Genomic DNA, 17501 nt, shown 5'->3' with positions numbered 1-17501 from the left:
GAACTATGTGCATGCTGTGCAAATGCATAGAAAAGTCTGGGATGACATGCTAAATTGACGTTACCATGAAAACACCAGGATTAGATGGTAATCAAGTATAGCTTTGTCTATGCTTTAATTTATATGAGAATGCATTCCTTTATTACATGATTAAAATATAATTTTAAGTAATCCAGGTATATGACATCCAGGAATTTCCATACTCTACCAGTTTAATAATGATTTCCAAAGACAGAATGAGGCTAGTTTGAAGTAACTTGTGTTTAATAAACACTGATCATTACTGTGTGGATGCTTATTCATCTATTTCACAATCTGTTCAAGAATCTTCCTTTCCCTTTAGAAAATCTTGTTCTCCAAGGCAACTGGAACATCGAATGACACAGGCTGGTGATCTTCCTGCCCTGAGACAAAATTCATCCAGACTCAAAAGTGTAACAATGACGTGGTCCAGGTAAGCAGCTGAGCACAAAGAGAGGCCACTTAGGCCCTCCAGAATGAGAGGTCCAGGCAGCTCCAGAGGGGCTGAGGTGGGAGGCGAGACCGCCCAGGCCATGCGTCAGGGGTTTACAAAGAGCATATGCTGGAAGCGAGACAGTGAAGAAGAAACACAAAGTAAGGGCACCAGCACCCTCCACACCGTGCTGGAAATGAGAATAAATATTTGGTAGGTGACCTGCCTTGAGGCACAGATTAACACTGAAGTGAGCAGGCCGTAGACATCTCTTTCAATAAAACACATGCGCGGAGGTGTCAGCCATTTCCTGACACTGCAGCTCAAGGTCCCCAATACCCCTGCGCCTCCTGGAACCAGCCCAGGGCAGAGAGCTGGGCAGTGCCAGATAGACAGACAAGCTTACCTATCACCTTAATCGTTCAGGAATGAGGTGGGGCTTTTCATTGCTGAAGTCTCCACGACAAAGAATGTTGCTGAGCCAGGAATCTGATGTGTAGTGGTGCCACGGAGGAGGGCCCAGGGAAGGGGGGCCCAAGGAAGAGTATGCCCTGGGGAAGGGGGCGGGAACCTTGGATCGACCACTGGCCTGGAGCTTCATCAGTGAAAGGCTCACCCATTTGGCTATGTGCGCTCTTAGTTTTACTTAACCCCTGACCTCTGCCTTTTAGATCAAAACTCTCCATGGGCTAAACCTTGACCCTTGATCCCTTAAAAAAGCAAATGGAGGAAGAAGCACTCTTTGTGGCCTATGGCATCCCACCATCCCTGCACAGAGGGCAAAGATGTGGTTTGTTTACATAATCAATGATCCTGCTGAGCCGCATCCGCCTGGCTCAGGAATTCAGGGATCAGGAATCCAGGGATCGAGAATATACCTGGCCCTTCTCAGTGCGGAGGCTTAGAAAAGATGTCTGCCTGACTTAAATAAATAAGGAGGGGGAGTGGAGGCAGGAGGGAGAGGATGATAGTCGGTGTGTACAATGGGTTGCCTGCCAGGCTCTAGGCTACTGTCCATTTGCTATGAGTCCTTAGGTATAAGCTTACAGATTCTAGATGTCAATATAAAATTAAGTGTTAATCAATAAGATCCCTTCTAACTCTAAGAAGGTAGGAGGGATGTAGAAAAAGGGAGAGTTCCATAGCAGTTCTTTTTTTCTTTTGAGACGGAGTTTCGCTCGTTACCCAGGCTGGAGTGCAATGGTGCGATCTCAGCTCACCACAACTTCCGGCTCCCGGGTTCAAGCAATTCTCTTGCCTCAGTCTCCTGAGTAGCTGAGATTACAGGTGTGCGCCACCATGCCCAGCTAATTTTTTGTATTTTTAGTAGAGACGGGGTTTCACCATGTTGACCAGGATGGTCTCGATCTCTTGACCTTGTGATCCACCCGCCTCAGCCTCCCAAAGTGCTGGGATTACAGGCATGAGCCACCATGCCCAGCTCATAGCAGTTCTATGTAAACTTTTCTAGATCTGACACGATCTGGTTGTTAAAACTGTTTTCCTAATGTTTGATAAAGACTTCCTGGCTGCAGTTCGAACCCACAATCCCTGTAATTCCCTAAAACAGATAGTGAACAGAGAGATGTCTGATAGCCTCAGTGGGTTCATCTCTTTGGCCTCTCTGGGAAGCCCTGCAGATCCCCTCTTGTAGCTTTACTGCCTCTCATTTGCAGGGTCTCCTGGATTAGCTCAAGTGGGCAGCACTGCTATTGATTGAAACCTTCCCTTAGCCAGAAGACTGCTGAGCTCCCAGAGTAGGAAAACACAGAAACGTGGGGAAGGCAGGAGGCAGGTGTGACTTCTGAGACAAGTGTGAGGTCTTCCAGCCACAATGGGCACTACAATCATATCGTAGTGTACATACAAGCACCTTTAAATCTTTTCTGGAATATGGAAGGAAACTAGAAGGACAAATGGACCAATGGATGTACGGCTCCTCTGTGAAGCCACAAACTTGTTCCTGTTTTCTAAATTATCACAGGAAAACAGACACAACAAAGCCAGGAAGGAACGAAAGAATGGGCAGGACACAAGTGTCCTCCCTGTGAAGCAAGATAGGTAGTCAAGGAAGTGACTGTGTTCTCAGACGGACGTAGCTGCGGTGATCCTGAAGTCAACCCAATAAACCTCGGCATTCATATCAGAATCGAGCTCGTTCAAGCAAAGCAATCTTCAGCAGGGAACTCCCATCTAGAGAGCCTGTGCACTGATATTTCCTGTCCTCAGCCTGGCCCCTTGCTCATTGTAATAGAAAACACGCCGGGCGCGGTGGCTCACGCCTGTAATCCTAGCACTTTGGGAGGCTGAGGCGGGCGGATCACCTGAGGTCAGGAGTTCAAGACCAGCCTCACCAATATGGTGAAACTCCATCTTAAATTTAAAAAAATAATAATAATAAAAAAGAAAGAAAATACAGTCCTGGGTGGAGATTGAAGCTGTGCCGAGTGAACAAGCATGTTAGCTGCTACTCATGTGCACCCAGAGCCACCCGAGACATGCTTACTGGTGACACCTCTTCCCACCTCCTTATGAATAATCACACACAGCCCCCATAAAGGGAGTTTCTCTAGCAGTAATCAGCGCTGCCTCATCCTTATGAGAATTCAGCCACCTGAATTCTCTCTCAAGGTGCACTGTCTACTGTGCACTTAACTTTCAAAATATTCGTTTTCCTTTGCAATAAATTCCTCAATGCTGTATTGTGTCTTTTTCAGGTTCTTTTAAACTATGAAGACAAGAACCAAGGTCTCAACACAGCCATCAACCTCTGGTTCAGTGGCAGTCAGGGCTCTTCACTCATCCGAGAGCTAAAGGACCCCACCAAGTATTCCCAGCTTTTGAGTCCAGCTCAGCAGGTCAACGTTCTCTCTCCTTGCCTTTAACACTCATTTAGATAGGAGCTCCAAAAGAAGGGTCAGACCCTCCTAGGACAAAGCTTCTGGCTTCTGCCCAGCCATGCCTCTTCCAAAATTGCTGCAGAAGTGTCACATCAGAGGGTTCCAGCAGCATCTTACCTTCATCCCAAAGGACTGCATCCGGGTAGCCACCTCTCTCCCAATCCTGCCCAGGCCAAGAATTCCCAGGGTCTTTCCATTCAGCTCTGTTCCCATGAACTGCAACCAAACGGGCAAAAGGAAAGAAGCTGAAGTCAGCAACATGAGTGGCCCCTGGGCCCTGAGCCCAGGTGGGGTGAGTCGAGGCCGCTGCTCACCTTCTTCCGCTCCCATTTTCCATCCTTCATCGAAGCCGTCGCCTGGGGAATCTGCCTGCAAGGACAGACACAGGTTCAGAGGGCCCACGCGGACTCCTGCCAGCCCAGGAAGGAGACGCGACATCAGGCCTGCACAGTCACTGCCCCATCACAGCCACTCCCCTGGGAACTGGGTCTGGGGGTTCAGGTTTAAGAACACCGATGGCGGTAAAGGGGAGACAGAAGAGAGAAACCCTTGGTAAGATGTGACTTAGAAACCCTGGGATTCCAGGGATCAGCCAGGCATCTGGGAGGAGGTCTGGATTCCATCTCAGCCACTGAGGCATCAGTCAGAGGGAGTTTTTTTACTTTAAGTGATCGCCAATCCTCCAGCGTCTGCAGGGATAACTGAGTAGGGTACTGGGCAACTCTGATCGAGTTGCTCCAGGGGCTCAAGGAATTATGTTCATCTTCCTATCATAACCTATGACATTTTCTACTATTATGAAGAGGACACTGATTACTTATGCTTCCTTGAGAGTTTCTTAACCCTGAGGGTCTTAGACTAGTCTGGAGTGGGTGGGTGGATGCCAAAGCCCAGACGCTTCCATGCTGTCCTGAATGTGTGGTCCCAACACTTTTAAACGTCACACCACCTTCCTGTCCCACGACACACACACACACACACACACACACACACACACACACACTTCACAGCCTGTCTCCTCCTATAGTTCAGATGGAAGTCTGAGTCTACATCTGTGTTTTTTGGAGGAGACAGAGGAAGTGGCAATTACGGCAACATTAAAGATCAAAGGGCAATATATGTCCTGTGGGCCATGGGTCATCAATACATCTCTGGAGGCCAAAAAAGGGAGAAATGAGAAACAATGTTTGAGGAGCCCTTTCTCTATTTTACACATCCTAAAATAAATGTTCAGGCACACATTAACTCCTGTAACCTTCACAGCTGCACGGAGGGAGGCACTGGGGATTAAACAGCTCGCCCCGGATCACCCAACTGGAGGCATTTGAACAGATTCAAAGCTAGCAAAGTCAACCCCAGCACGGCCAGTCTCCTGAGTATTTAAATGCAGGCCTTTAACCTGCCGCCAAAAACCTGAGAGTGAGTGAGCATGCAAAGAAAGCTCAAGACGCTACGTCTCTGCTTTCAATTCACTAACTTCTAACACAAAAACATTCTCTCATCTCTACACGTTGCCGGGACATCGCTTTCCATCTGAGGGTAAGGCTGAAGGTGGAATCTGTCCTCACCATCACAGAACCCCACGATCTCAAGGGTAAACTGAGGAGAACTTCAATACCAAGCCACATGGGGGACAAGCTGACCCATCAGACAGGTAGTAAGGACAGGGACTTGCCTCGAGGAACTTCTTGGGGAAAGCTTGCCTGATAAAATGCCTTTGGCCTAGTGAGTTCGAGCCCCCACCTGGCCCCTCTCTCCCTCACATCCTATTTTCTTCCCACCGGACTCCACAGTGCTATCAAGATGTATGCATGCGACACCACAGAACATAAGAAATCCCTAAACCCTTTCTCTGGCTGCGACACCCAGCTGATCACAGAGCCGGTCCAGGTTTCAACGCTTTGGAATCCTCATCAGGCCAGGCTGGAGAAGACCCTACTGGGGGTGAGGGGCTCACAAGAATTAAATGGTTGCTGGCCTGACTTACTAGAGGAGGAGATGGTCAAGTAGGCAAAATGGTGAACCCTACATTTGCTCATTCTCGACTTCCTTCCGTTCTGTGTGCTGTTCTTCTGCACCTCAGGAGCCCCTTCTGCTCAAAGTCCCCACCGTGAGGCCCAGCCACGCCTGCTCTCCACCCATATTGGCCAACCCTGCAGAGTCTACATGACATACAGCTCCGTTCTTTCCTGCTGCCCTCCCTGCTAGGAACAGGCTGATGAAACTAACACATTCCTTCCCAGTAGGGTGTGTGTTTTCTAGTTTTGATGCCTCTTTGTTGAGTGAGGTCATGGTGAGTGATGGACAATGGAAAGTTTCTTTTAAACAACAGCACTTCACCAATTCCTTTAAACAAAGCTGGTCCTGGAAAACGAGGGAAAGTATCCCTGGCTCCTAATCCTTTCCTCCCACCTCCAGAAAAAAGTGAGGTAGTTAATTAAGATAGAAAGCCACACTGAGATCTTTTCCCCTTACTCAGAAAAAAAAAAAAAAAAAAAAAAAAAAAAAAAAAATCACTGAAGGTAATAGCTAAAGTGAAACCAAGGCACCAGGCTTCTATACTTCTCCTGGGGGACAGAAAGACACTCCACCTAGATGTCCTGTGAGAACCAAGGTGCCAGCTTGGGGGCCCCTTCTAGGCTCAGACCCTACTGCTGTGTAAGCTGTCCTGTTTCTCCTTTCCCCCATGGCCTCCCTTCACCTATCAGTGAGTATCAGTGACTACCAGGGACCTCAGGTGGAAATTTTGGGGGAGAGTTAGAGCAGAGGTTAACTCCCCAAGATCCTCCTCCAGCAGGAGGGAAAGCAGATCTTGCATGGGAAAAGTAATTTCTTGGTCCCAGGTTTCAGGCCTGAGTAGAGAAACAGGGAGTCCTTGATGCCTAAGTCCCCTCATTTGGGGAATCCACGGAGCCTCAAAGGGACCGAGAACAGCTTCCTGCCCTGTTTACTGGGAGCATTGTTCTTGCCCATGACCAAAGAAATGCTTGCATTGACTGTTCAACAGAAATGCTCCATGCAATCAGTTTTGCCAAATTACTAACCACCACACACTGAGACTCAAGCACATTCTGTGCTATATCCATCTGATTTCTAGGCTGCCCTCTCCACTCAAGAGGTCTGGAATTCCCGCTGGAAGAGCCAGAGTCTTGCCCATTTGAGTTTCATCGAGTTATGAACCCACAGGAACACACAGGGACCCTGGAGAAGCAGGTTCTTATTCCATTCTATTACAATGCAGATTTGTAAGTGCAGTGACAGAGATGAGCCCTGAGGGCGAAGGGATCAGTGAGGGACACAGCCCAGCTGGGAAGGCCAGAGACCTTCTTGGATAAATTAATACTGAAGCTTAGTCTTGAAAAGTAAGCAGAGGGTACCTAGAAGCTGTCCATACCCTGCTGCCTGGAGCATCCCTCTTTGTTATTTCTAGGCAGTAGGGCATGGAGAACATTTGCAACAATTGAAGCCTACAGAAGGTAGAGTGTCTGTAGTGTGAAGAACAAACCATGAGTCAAGGGAAGTGCACCTTTGTGCACAAGGGAACCTTCGTAATTAGTGTTGAATAGAGGACCTGAGGCCCTTAAAGCTTCTTAGCAGTCTGCACATCACCAAGATGAACTGTTTCTAAGTTTTTCTGGGTCCATTTGCTTGGCAAGGGGTAATAATTGGCATATCGGAGAGACTAGCTTTGCTGAGAAGTCAGGAACTTACCTGGCCAGGCACAGGATCATCCCACAGGTGAGTTCTGCAGCACTGAGGCTGTTCCCATTGGGGGTGCTAAAGATCAGAGAAAACGTGGACATCAGTGGGCACAGGCCTAGTATTCTCATCCCTGCCCCAGGAGAAAGCCTTGGGTGCAGGCTGTGCTCTCTCTCCTGCTCCATAAGCTGCCCAGTTCTCAGCATTCACCCCCAGACCCATGCCACTGTCCAGGATTCTCTGATGTACCCTTGCCCTAAGCCAAGGGCTGGAAATTAGCCCCCTGCCCCTGGCTCTGTGTTTCCCTGCAGAGGGACCCCTCTATTAGAGAAACACACCTGGTTTCTCTCTACCCAAACGCTCACTTCTCCCAAGGCAGAGAAGTGTCTCACATGGAGATTCGTGTATGGCTCGGCTCTCTTCCTTCTGCTATTTCAGGGTCTACCTGCCTCCAGAAAGCACGAATTTCCTGCTGCTCCTACCATTGATCTCACCAAAGCCGAGTCTCTCAAATTCAGGGCTCACTCAGCCCACTGCCTGCAGATCTTCATCAAGTTATCCAGCCTGGCTTTTGTTATTGTTGCTGTTGAAACAGCGCTTCGCTCTGTCACCCAGGCTGGAGCGCCGACATGATCACAGCTCACTGCAGCCTCGACTTCCCGGGGCTCAACGATCCTACCAGCTCAGCATTCTGAGTAGCTGAGACTACAGGCTGGTGCCGTGATACCTGGCTACTGTTTTTTATCTTTCCGTAGAGATGGGGAGGCTCACTTTGTTGCCTAGGCTGGTCTCGATCTCCTGGGCCCAAGTGATCCTCCCACCTTGGCCTTCCAAAGTGCTGGGATTACAGGTGTGGAGCCCCCACACCCAGCCCCAACCTAGCTTTAATTAGTAATCTCCACCTGTCTGACTACTCTTTCTATCTCTCAACAAGCTCTGAACTGAGAAAGCCTCTTCATACCCTAAGTCACAGGGCAATGCAGACTATGCCCATTTTATAGAAGGGAGAATAGAGGTCGTAACCCACAAAACTATTTTTTCTTTTCTCAACGGCTTTTTAGGTTTTTGAAAGAATTTCATATACGTGTTCATCCTTTTTATTCCCCTACTGGGTCTGTCTTTTTTATCTCTGGAACGAAGGTTAATGAGGTTATAAGAAGAAAAAGTCAAGAGATCCTGTATAAGATAAAGAGACTCTAGGAGTCTGTCTGTCTGCAAAACCACCTGGCTTCTCACCCTCCCGCAGTGAACAGGCTGTATGGGGGAGCCAGCAGAACTGCACAGGTTAGGGCCTGGCTGCCTCTGGGTCCAAGGCAAGAACCCGGGATGGGTTACGTTTAACAGTTCCCCTGTTGACCACTGACCTCAGTTGGCTGACCAATTAACCCCTACCCTAAGCAGGGAAGTGCAGTGCCAGGGAGGGGAAAGGTCTTAAGGACAATGAAGTCCCCAAGGGAAGAGAAAAGGCTTAAGGACAAAGAGGCCTAGGGGTGGCCTTGCCATACCATCTAAGTGCCAGAACACGTAGAGCACAGCCCTGGCATGCTGACGACCTCTGCCCCGTGCTCCTGCAGAAACAGTTCTAAAGGAGGCCCCTCTCCTCTTGCCCTGGAACACTACAAGAGCAACTGGTGTCTTCACTCCCGAAGGTGCAGGGAAGTGGGGAGGGCAAGGATTCTCATCACTGGTCTCCTAGTAAAGGTTGTGCCTCTGTACAAGCACGGTAAAGTAGAGCTGACGCAAAGCTGCCAAGAACAGCATTAACAGAGGCATAGGGGCTGCACGGGAGCAGGACGTGCAGGTGCACTCACTAACCTTCCGATTTCTGAACCAGGCTGCACGTACTGCACGTGGGGTATGGGCTCGTGAACCATTCTGAGATTACACAGGGACTCTCCATTTCAAACACTCTGGAACCTCCTAATGGCATTGGTGATATGGCGGTGAGCACAGCTGCCTTCCAACAACTTTGGAACCACTAAGCTGTGTTTTGACCATGCAGGCCCTAGACCAGGCATCCTCCCGGAAGCCCTTCCCATGGACTCGGCTTTCTCTCAAGTGAGGTTTTTCTGCCCTGGTGTGGTCAGTCTCTGCACTCACCCCTCGGCCCCCGCAGCCTCCACAACTCACTTCATGACCAAGACGCCCTTCCTTGTTGCGGCCTCCAGGTCCACGTTGTCCACGCCTGTGCCAGCCCTGCCCACCACCTGGAGCTTCTCGGCTGCATTGATGACATCAGCGGTCACCTTGGTGGCAGAGCGGACAATGAGGCCTTCACAGTCCTGAAGCAGAAGAAACATTTGGGTCCACAGCGTCATTGTGCTAGAAATCCTAGAGCCTCAGGCACGTCACTGCTTACTCCTGAGTAAGAGATGCGTCCCCAGAACCTTGGGACGTCACTGATGACTGCCAGCTCAGAGACATCTCACTAGGGAAACGGGGCTAGGATTCATGCTGATTTTTACTCAGAGTCGAGGAGACTGTGGCTCTAACACACCAAGTGCTTTGTTCAACATGTCCAAGAAGGCAGCATTGGCCCACGGGCTCTGGGCACCTGGCTCATCTCTCTGGACAGCACCATGATGCCTGCAGCCTGGAGGTCCATCAGGCACACGCCAGAAGTCGGGGGGCATTTCCTGTTCCTCTCTGTAAACCCTATCATTCCTGCATGCTGCTTACTCAAAATGGGAGTTCTTACATGCTGGCTGATTTTGATATATTCAAAGAAAGAAAGGCAATGTCATCTGTGCACACATCTGACAGGTTCTGCCATCTGGCAGGCCTGGGTTCAAAAATCCAAGCCCCTGCCTTCCCAGCTATGAATCAGCTTCGGCCTCCTCAAGAGCGTGAACAGAAAGTAAGAGAGAACAGGCACAGCACCTGGCCAAGCTTAACGAACGTCACTTCCTCCATGAGACGCTGAGCTACTGAAGGGCAGAGGTGGGATGGAGTTCTACTTTGTAAGCTCTCCTCCCTGATACTGGGGAGGCACTTAATCAATGTTGGTTGGCTGAATGAGTAAACAAGGAATGAAACAAACGGTGAAAGAAAAACAGAGACCTAACTAAGGGGGTGAGGGCAGGGGAAGAATGAGAGCAATTAAATTCATCTAGGCTTGCTCAGACACCTAGGCAATATTAGACTAAAATTATAACTATGTGAAAAGTCAGACTGAATTCATCACAGCCACTACACGTGAACTAAGTTACATCCCCAAGACAATCTTCTTTATGCTCGCCCAGAATCCTGTGGTATGTGGTTCTTTCCAGAATGAGAATATTCGTGCTCAAACACAGAACGAAAATCCCTAAGAAATGAGGTAGGTGAACAAGTCCCCACTTTGTCCCAAAGTGGCAGACACCAGGCCGGCTGGTGAGAAAGCAGTAAGCGTATTTGCAAAAGCACCAAGCTGGAATCAGGAAGACAGAGGTGGAATCCTACATCTGCCAACAATGAGTGGGTCACTGAGGTAATTCACCTCGTTCTGTACTACGAGTCTCCATCTGTGAAATAAAAGAGATGGAGCGCACAGCTCCTCAGATCCATTTCCCCAGTAGAGCGCTCAGCTGCATCCCATGAAAACCTTCTTTATCCTCCCCACCGTGTGGATTCTGGAGCTGCAGAAAGGCCATGAGAAGCTGGCCCCTAGGGAAAAGGCCCACACTGTGTTTGCTGTACACAAGCCTAGAGCATAGGAGCATATCTGGACAAAGTAAATTTAAGGAAAGCAGTAGGTAATTTTTTTTTTTTACATATTAATTTTTTTATTTTTATTGTACTTTAGGTTCTGGGGTACATGTGCAGATCATGCAGGATTGTTGCATAGGTACACACATGGCAATGTGGTTTGCTGCCTCCATTCCCCCGTCACCCACAGCTGGCATTGCTCCCCATGTTAACCCTCCCCAACCTCCTCACCCCCCCCGCTGACCCTCCCTTGCCCTCCCCAACAGACCCGAGTGTGATGCTCCCCTCCCTGTGTCCATGTGTTCTCATTGTTCAACACCTGCCTATGAGTGAGAACATACAGTGCTTGATTCTCTGTTCTTGTGTCAGTTTGCTGAGAATGGTGGTTTCCAGGTTCATCCATGTCCCTACAAAGTACACGAACTCATCATTTTTTATGGCTGCATAGTATTCCATGGTGTACATGTGCCACATTTTCCCTGTCCCGTCTATCATCAATGGGCATTTGGGTTGGTTCCAGGTCTTTGCTACTGTAAACACTGCTGCTATGAACATACGTGTGCATCTGTCCTTATAGTAGAATGATTTATAATCATTTGGGTATATACCCAGTAATGGGATTGCTGGGCCAAATGGAATTTCTATTTCTAGATCCTTGAGGAATCGCCATACTGTCTTCCATAATGGTTGAACTAATTTACACTCCCACCAACAGTGTAAAAGTGTTCCTATTTCTCCACATCCTCTCCAGCATCTGTTGTCTCCAGATTTTTTTTTTTTTTTTTTTTTTTGAGACAGAGTTTCACTCCTGTTACCCAGGCTGGAGTGCAATGGTGCGATCTCGGCTCACCGCAACCTCCGCCTCCTGGGTTCAGGCAATTCTCCTGCCTCAACCTCCTCAGTAGCTGGGATTACAGGCACGCGCCACCATGCCCAGCTAATTTTTGTATTTTTAGTAGAGATGGGGTTTCACCATGTTGACCAGGATGGTCTCGATCTCTTGACCTCGTGATCCATCCGCCTCGGCCTCCCAAAGTGCTGGGATTACAGGCTTGAGCCACCGCACCCGGCTGTCTCCAGATTTTTTAATGATCACCATTCTAACTGGCGTGAGATGGCATCACAATGTAGTTTTGATTTGCATTTCTCTAATGACCAGCGATGATGAGCATTTTTCTCATATGTTTATTGGCCTCATGTATGTCGTCTTTTGTAAAGAGTCTGTTCATATCCTTTGCCCACTTTTGAATGGGATTGTTTTTTACTTCTGGAAATTCCACTTGACCCAGCAATCCCATTACTGGGTATATATCCAAAGGATTATAAATTGTTCTATTATAAGGACACATGCACACAAATGTTCATTGCAGCACTGTTTGCAATAGCAAAGACTTGGAACCAACCCAAATGCTCATCGATGATAGACTGGACAGGGAAAATGTGGCACATATACACCAGGGAATACTAAGCAGCCATAAAAAACGATGAGTCTGTGTCCTTTGTGGGTACATGGATGAACCTGGAAACCATTATTCTCAGCAAACTGACACAAGAACAGAAAATCAAACACCGCATGTTCTCACTCATAGGCGGGTGTTGAACAATGAGAACACATGGATACAGGGAGAGGAGCATCACACACTGGGGTCTGTGGGGCGGAACGAGGGGAGGGACAGTGCGGGGTGGGGAGTTGCGGAGAGATAGCATGGGGAGAAATGTCAGATATAGGTGATGGGGAGGAAGGCAGCAAACCACATTGCCATGTGTGTACCTATGCAACAATCTTGCACGTTCTTCACATGTACCCCAAAACCTAAAACACAACAAAATATATATTTAAAAAAAAGAAGTTGAAAAACAGCAGGAGAAATATGTTCAGAAATTGATAAATCAGCCAACAGAACTAAACAGACACTAGACAAACAGTATATGTGAGAATTTAGAAAATAAAAATAGATTCAAATTGATGATGAAAGGAAGAACTAAACAAATAGTGGTAAAAAAAATTCAAGATAAACAATAATAGATTTCTACCTCACTTCAGATATTTAAAAATCCAGATGAAATAGAGAATTTTTAAAATGTAAGCATTAGAAGAAAATGTCAGGGGATATTTTTATGACTGGGATTGGGAAAATCTTTCATAAGCAAGGCACCAATCCCAGAAACCCTGGAAGAAAATATTGACAAATTCAGTTACATTCAAATTTTAAACTTCTGCATGGAAAAAGATCTCGTAAACAAAGGCAAGTAGTGTTCCTGATATGGGGGAAAAACTCCTTTTACCATATGTCACAGAACATGGATTCATCGCCAAAAGTGATGGAGTTCCTACAAATCAACTTTTTTTTTTTTTTTTGAGACGGAGTTTTGCTCTTAGTTGCCCAGGCTGGAGTGCAATGGCGCGATCTCGGCTCACCGCAACCTCCGCCTCCTGGGTTCAGGCAATTCTCCTGCCTCAGCCGCCTGAGTAGCTGGGATTACAGGCATGCACCACAAATCAACTTTTTTAAATGATAAAAAACACAATAAAAAATAGGTAAATAGATAAGTAGTCAACACATGAAAGAAATACAAAGTGGTCACTAATTTACAGACGCTTCAACACTAGGTATCAAGGAAATGTGCATTTTTAAATGTGATATTTTCAGGCATTATTTTGGCAAAAAGGAAACAGACAATATTCACTGTTTAGCACGGAGGGAACAGGAGTGTACACTGCACAGCCTTTTTGGCAGGCAACTGGGCAGTGAGTGGGTAAGCACGTTTTCAGTGTGCATTTCTTTGCAGCCAGCAATGATACCTTAGGTAACTGGTAACACACTGAGGAAACACAATCTCCTTTCAAGTGGCACCAAAAGTCAAAGTTCACCTGACCGGAAGCGGGCACGGAGCAAGAGGAGAAGGGACCACTTCTCATCTTATCACCTTGTCTCTGTAGCATCCAGCTCCAGAGCTCCCATCTCAGGCCCAGTCCTGCTCCAGAGGCTCCCCAATCAATCATTCCCTTAGGCCTTAAAGAGGTCCAGCCTTCCTCAATGCTCTCTCCCAAGCTGCCACCATGCTCCCCAAACCTTGCAAACCTGCTCCCCACGGGCAACACTAGCTGGAGAGCATGCAGACTCCCCAAAGTCCTGTTTTTCCGGCTTTTTAGAACCTTCTTTTAGTAAGATTTTTGAAAATCCTTGAGCACTCTTAGAAGTAGACCTTATGCCTCCTTATCACAGTCAAAGAAACAAGCACAGAAACAGCGCTATTCTTTATGAGCACGGCCTTCTTGGATGGATCCCCCTTGTGAAAATTTACACAGTAATTCTCTTGACTTTTCCCTCAAACCAGCCTTCTTTAGTGCCAGGGAGTCTAAGAGTCCCCAGTTAGACTCCTACAGATAAGCATCAGGGCCCACCTGTCCCAAGCGCAGAAACTCCCACTCAGGAGACATTGGTCCCATATTAGACATCCCACAGCAGTCAGAGTTAATGAGCTTCCAAGGCCTCTTATAACCTCAACTCCTCCACTCTCTGCATTCACTCAATCAACATATACTCGCCGAGAGCCTGAGTCCAACCTACCTCCTGCCAAGCCCTCAAAGCCCCTGCACCCCAAGGCTCCTTCCCTCCTCACACCACAACTCACCCCCTTCAAAGACTTTTCTTCACGATGCCTCCTCCTGTCCTCTACTCATGCGAACTACAGCCCTAACCAAATGCACACACCTGCTCACCTCCTCTGCAGTTTGCGATCAGAACTCCTCCAGTGCCCAGAAATCTTCCCTCCTCTCTGTCACTCCCTGGGTGAGGAAGTCTGTCTCTACACAGCACCAAACTCTGATGTTCACTGCCCTCTGTGTGTGGTTTCTGTGTCCGAGCTGGTTGGAACAGGCACTTCCCACACTTCCTACAGGTCCTCCTGCTCCCTTGTCCTTCGCTACTGTTCCACAGGAAAACTGCTTGATTTATGGCTGTTCCAGACAAACTGCTAACTCAGCAGTGGGAACCCATTCCCGTTCCTCAAGTTCACACATGCTTCCTTTCCCAAGAGGGCAAGCTTGGCCTAGGAGGTAATTCTAGCATTGCCATGCCTCTAAATTAAATCATAGGGCAAGACAATGAAACTGTCCATGTCATCTTCCTCGGCTGCAGGGAAGGCAGGTCTACGCTGTTTTGCTCAAGATGTGTGATCCTGATTAATTTGATAGTTATTTAGCTTTTGCAAACTAAATCCTTGTGTAAAAAGGCTGGGGACATGAGATTTTAAAGAGCCTTTTAAAAGAACTGTTAGATGGAAAGATTTATTCCCTTCTTAATCTTCCTTAAAATTCTAGCATAAAGATATAGATGTGCTTCAGTAAATTAAATAGTGTTACCAGTATTTAGTTTAGTGGTCTTATCAATGCTACTTAATGAAACGGAAGAAAACACCAGAATGTATCATATGTAGAAAAAGTATTATTTCATAAAAATTATGTGTGTCTGTGTGTACACGTATGTATGAGTGTGTAAGTTACGACCTAAAACAAATTTCTTATTGTGGGTCACAGTCAAAGTTTAAAAGCCACTGATAAATGATAATGCTATTTAAATATTTTCCTGTATATTAGGTATATTTAAGATGGGAGTTTCAAACAAGATGCTTTATTATTTTAAGCCTGTGTTTTCCAATTTTTTTTTGACCGAGACTCACTGTAAGAAACACATCTTTTTTGGCAGAGGGACAGGGTCTAGCTCTTTGCCCGGGATGGATTGCAGTGGTGAGATCATGGCTCATTGCAGCCTCAACCTCCTAGGCTCAAGCAGTCCTCCCCCCAGAGCACCAGGCTGGGAAGAGTAACAGCAACCAGGGCCTTAGCCCTCCACCCTGCCCCCGAGGAGCTGAGACTACAGGCTTGTGCCAGGATGCTTAGCTAATATTGGTATTTTTGTAGAGAAAGGGTTTCACCATGTTGCCCAGGCTGGTCTCAACCTTCTCCCTTCAAGTTGTGATCTGCCTCCTCTGGTCTCCCAAAGTGTTGGGATTACAGGCATGAACCACCGCGCCCGGCCAAGAAACATATCTTTAAGTTGTAATTCCATACTCACATATCACACACATAACAACTACACACACAATTGAAACAAAATTCATGAAACAATACTCAGAGCCTTACTATCTGCATTGCTGCATTTCCTACTTTGTTGTTTAAAATACTAGTCATGACCCATTAAACTGAGCTCTGACATGCTTCAAGTTCGAAAAGGGGCAGGGAGAAATGATTATGCTTCCTGACCACCGGGTGAGTGAGAGGAAACTGTGCCTGCCCAGAATACAACGCAGTGGGAACCAAGGCCAGGCCCGGTTCCAGCAATGGCGCCAAAGATTCCTTCAGCATGAAAGAGATTTTGAGTGGGGGAGGGCAGGAGATTTCATGCAGAATAAAAGGGCATCGTGTAGAAATGAGAACCCTTCAGTTGGCTGCCCAAGGAGATTAATTGGCATTCTGAACCAAACCTGTTGCAAAGACAGACACGAAAGCTAAGCCCTCCCAGACAGCCCAACAATGCCCCGCAGTCAAGTTAGCCAACAACCTCTCCTCCTGCCAAGAGTTTTCAGCGCCTTTAAAACGTTCCCCAAGTTTCAGCCCGAGACTGGCAGCATCCACCCAGCTGATTCCCGACTTCATGGAACAACTCATTAAGGATGAGGCCTCCCATTCCTCTCATTTCTGACCTCATCCCTTCCTATCCCCAACCTCTCTTGGGGGTATAAGGTTTCTAATTTCCTTTAGAGAGCTGAAAGCCCCTGACTGTCTGGAGGACACCCCGCTGCTTTTCCGGGTGGTTGCCCAAAGCCATTGATATCATCTCACACAAGAAAGGAGGTGACAGACGTGAGGAGCCTGCCACACATCCAAAGCTGCTCAAGTCCTGAGCCACTGCCCACCAGTTCGATGCATGATGATCTGCCCCTTCTCTCGCTTTTCCAGCAAGGGAGCAGGCAGAGGGTAGGGAGCTGGGTGGTCTAATTCAGGGCTTAAGCCCTGTGCCGTCTGCTCAACTGTCTACTGTGTGTTGGCCATGTTCCCTAACCAGCCTACAAACTTCTTGAAGGCAGGGACCAAACTTTTCCGAGTAGAGGACAGGGCTGGACACTTGGATGTAGTGCCATGCCATGGGGACAGGGTCCATGGCAGCAGATACAAAGGCAGACAAAGAGAGCGCAGGCTGTTTCCAGGACCACGTGGTTGTGGCACAGCTAACACAACAGCAGCAGCCTCTGCGGGCTAAGGGATCCTCGGAGGAGGTGGACTGGGGGGAGAATAAGCCGGATCAGGTGAGGTGGGGACTGGGCAGCTGGGTGGACTACAGAGGTCGAAAGCGCAGGCCCTGGAGTGAACAGTTCACAAAATCAATGTCCTGGACAAGGCCACCAAGCCCTGCGGGCCTTTTCAAACACCGTAGACAAAGATTTAAGGTAGATTAATTATATATCACAACAAACGGGGATAACGTCCGTAAAATTTGCTGAGACTATCAATCACCTGGGAGCATTTGGGATCGGATTCTGGTCCAGTCCGGTCACTCCCAACCAACAATAAACCGAAGGTGGGGAGGAGGCTAAACCTGGATCCCAGCGCCCCCCGCCGGCCTCCGTTTCCTCCGAAGGCTACCAGGAGGCAGAGGGGCTGCGACAGCACGGAGCAGTCTTGCATCAGACGAGGGGCGGGTACGTGTCTGCAGCCCTGCGAGGGCCGCCTTTCCCAGCAGCTGCCCCAGCAGCCACGA

General features: G+C 48.0%; 1 protein-coding gene across 1 annotated transcript in view; it reads right to left on the bottom strand.

Moving 5' to 3' along the window:
* The window catches only part of PHGDH (phosphoglycerate dehydrogenase), a 31568-nt gene that overhangs the window by 13010 nt on the left and 1057 nt on the right, over positions 1 to 17501 (bottom strand). The window contains exons 2-5 of the mRNA XM_017519770.2: positions 9184 to 9335; positions 7066 to 7131; positions 3669 to 3723; positions 3472 to 3570 (exon numbers count right to left, since the gene is read on the bottom strand). Coding sequence (XP_017375259.1) covers positions 3472 to 3570; positions 3669 to 3723; positions 7066 to 7131; positions 9184 to 9335 — 372 coding nt within the window. The remainder of the gene's footprint in view (positions 1 to 3471; positions 3571 to 3668; positions 3724 to 7065; positions 7132 to 9183; positions 9336 to 17501) is intronic.

Source organism: Cebus imitator, unplaced genomic scaffold (assembly GCF_001604975.1).
Source record: "Cebus imitator isolate Cc_AM_T3 unplaced genomic scaffold, Cebus_imitator-1.0 Scaffold774, whole genome shotgun sequence".
Taxonomy (NCBI): domain Eukaryota; kingdom Metazoa; phylum Chordata; class Mammalia; order Primates; family Cebidae; genus Cebus; species Cebus imitator.
The sequence above is the reverse complement of the archived record's forward strand: the minus strand, read 5'-3'. Positions and strand labels throughout refer to the sequence as shown.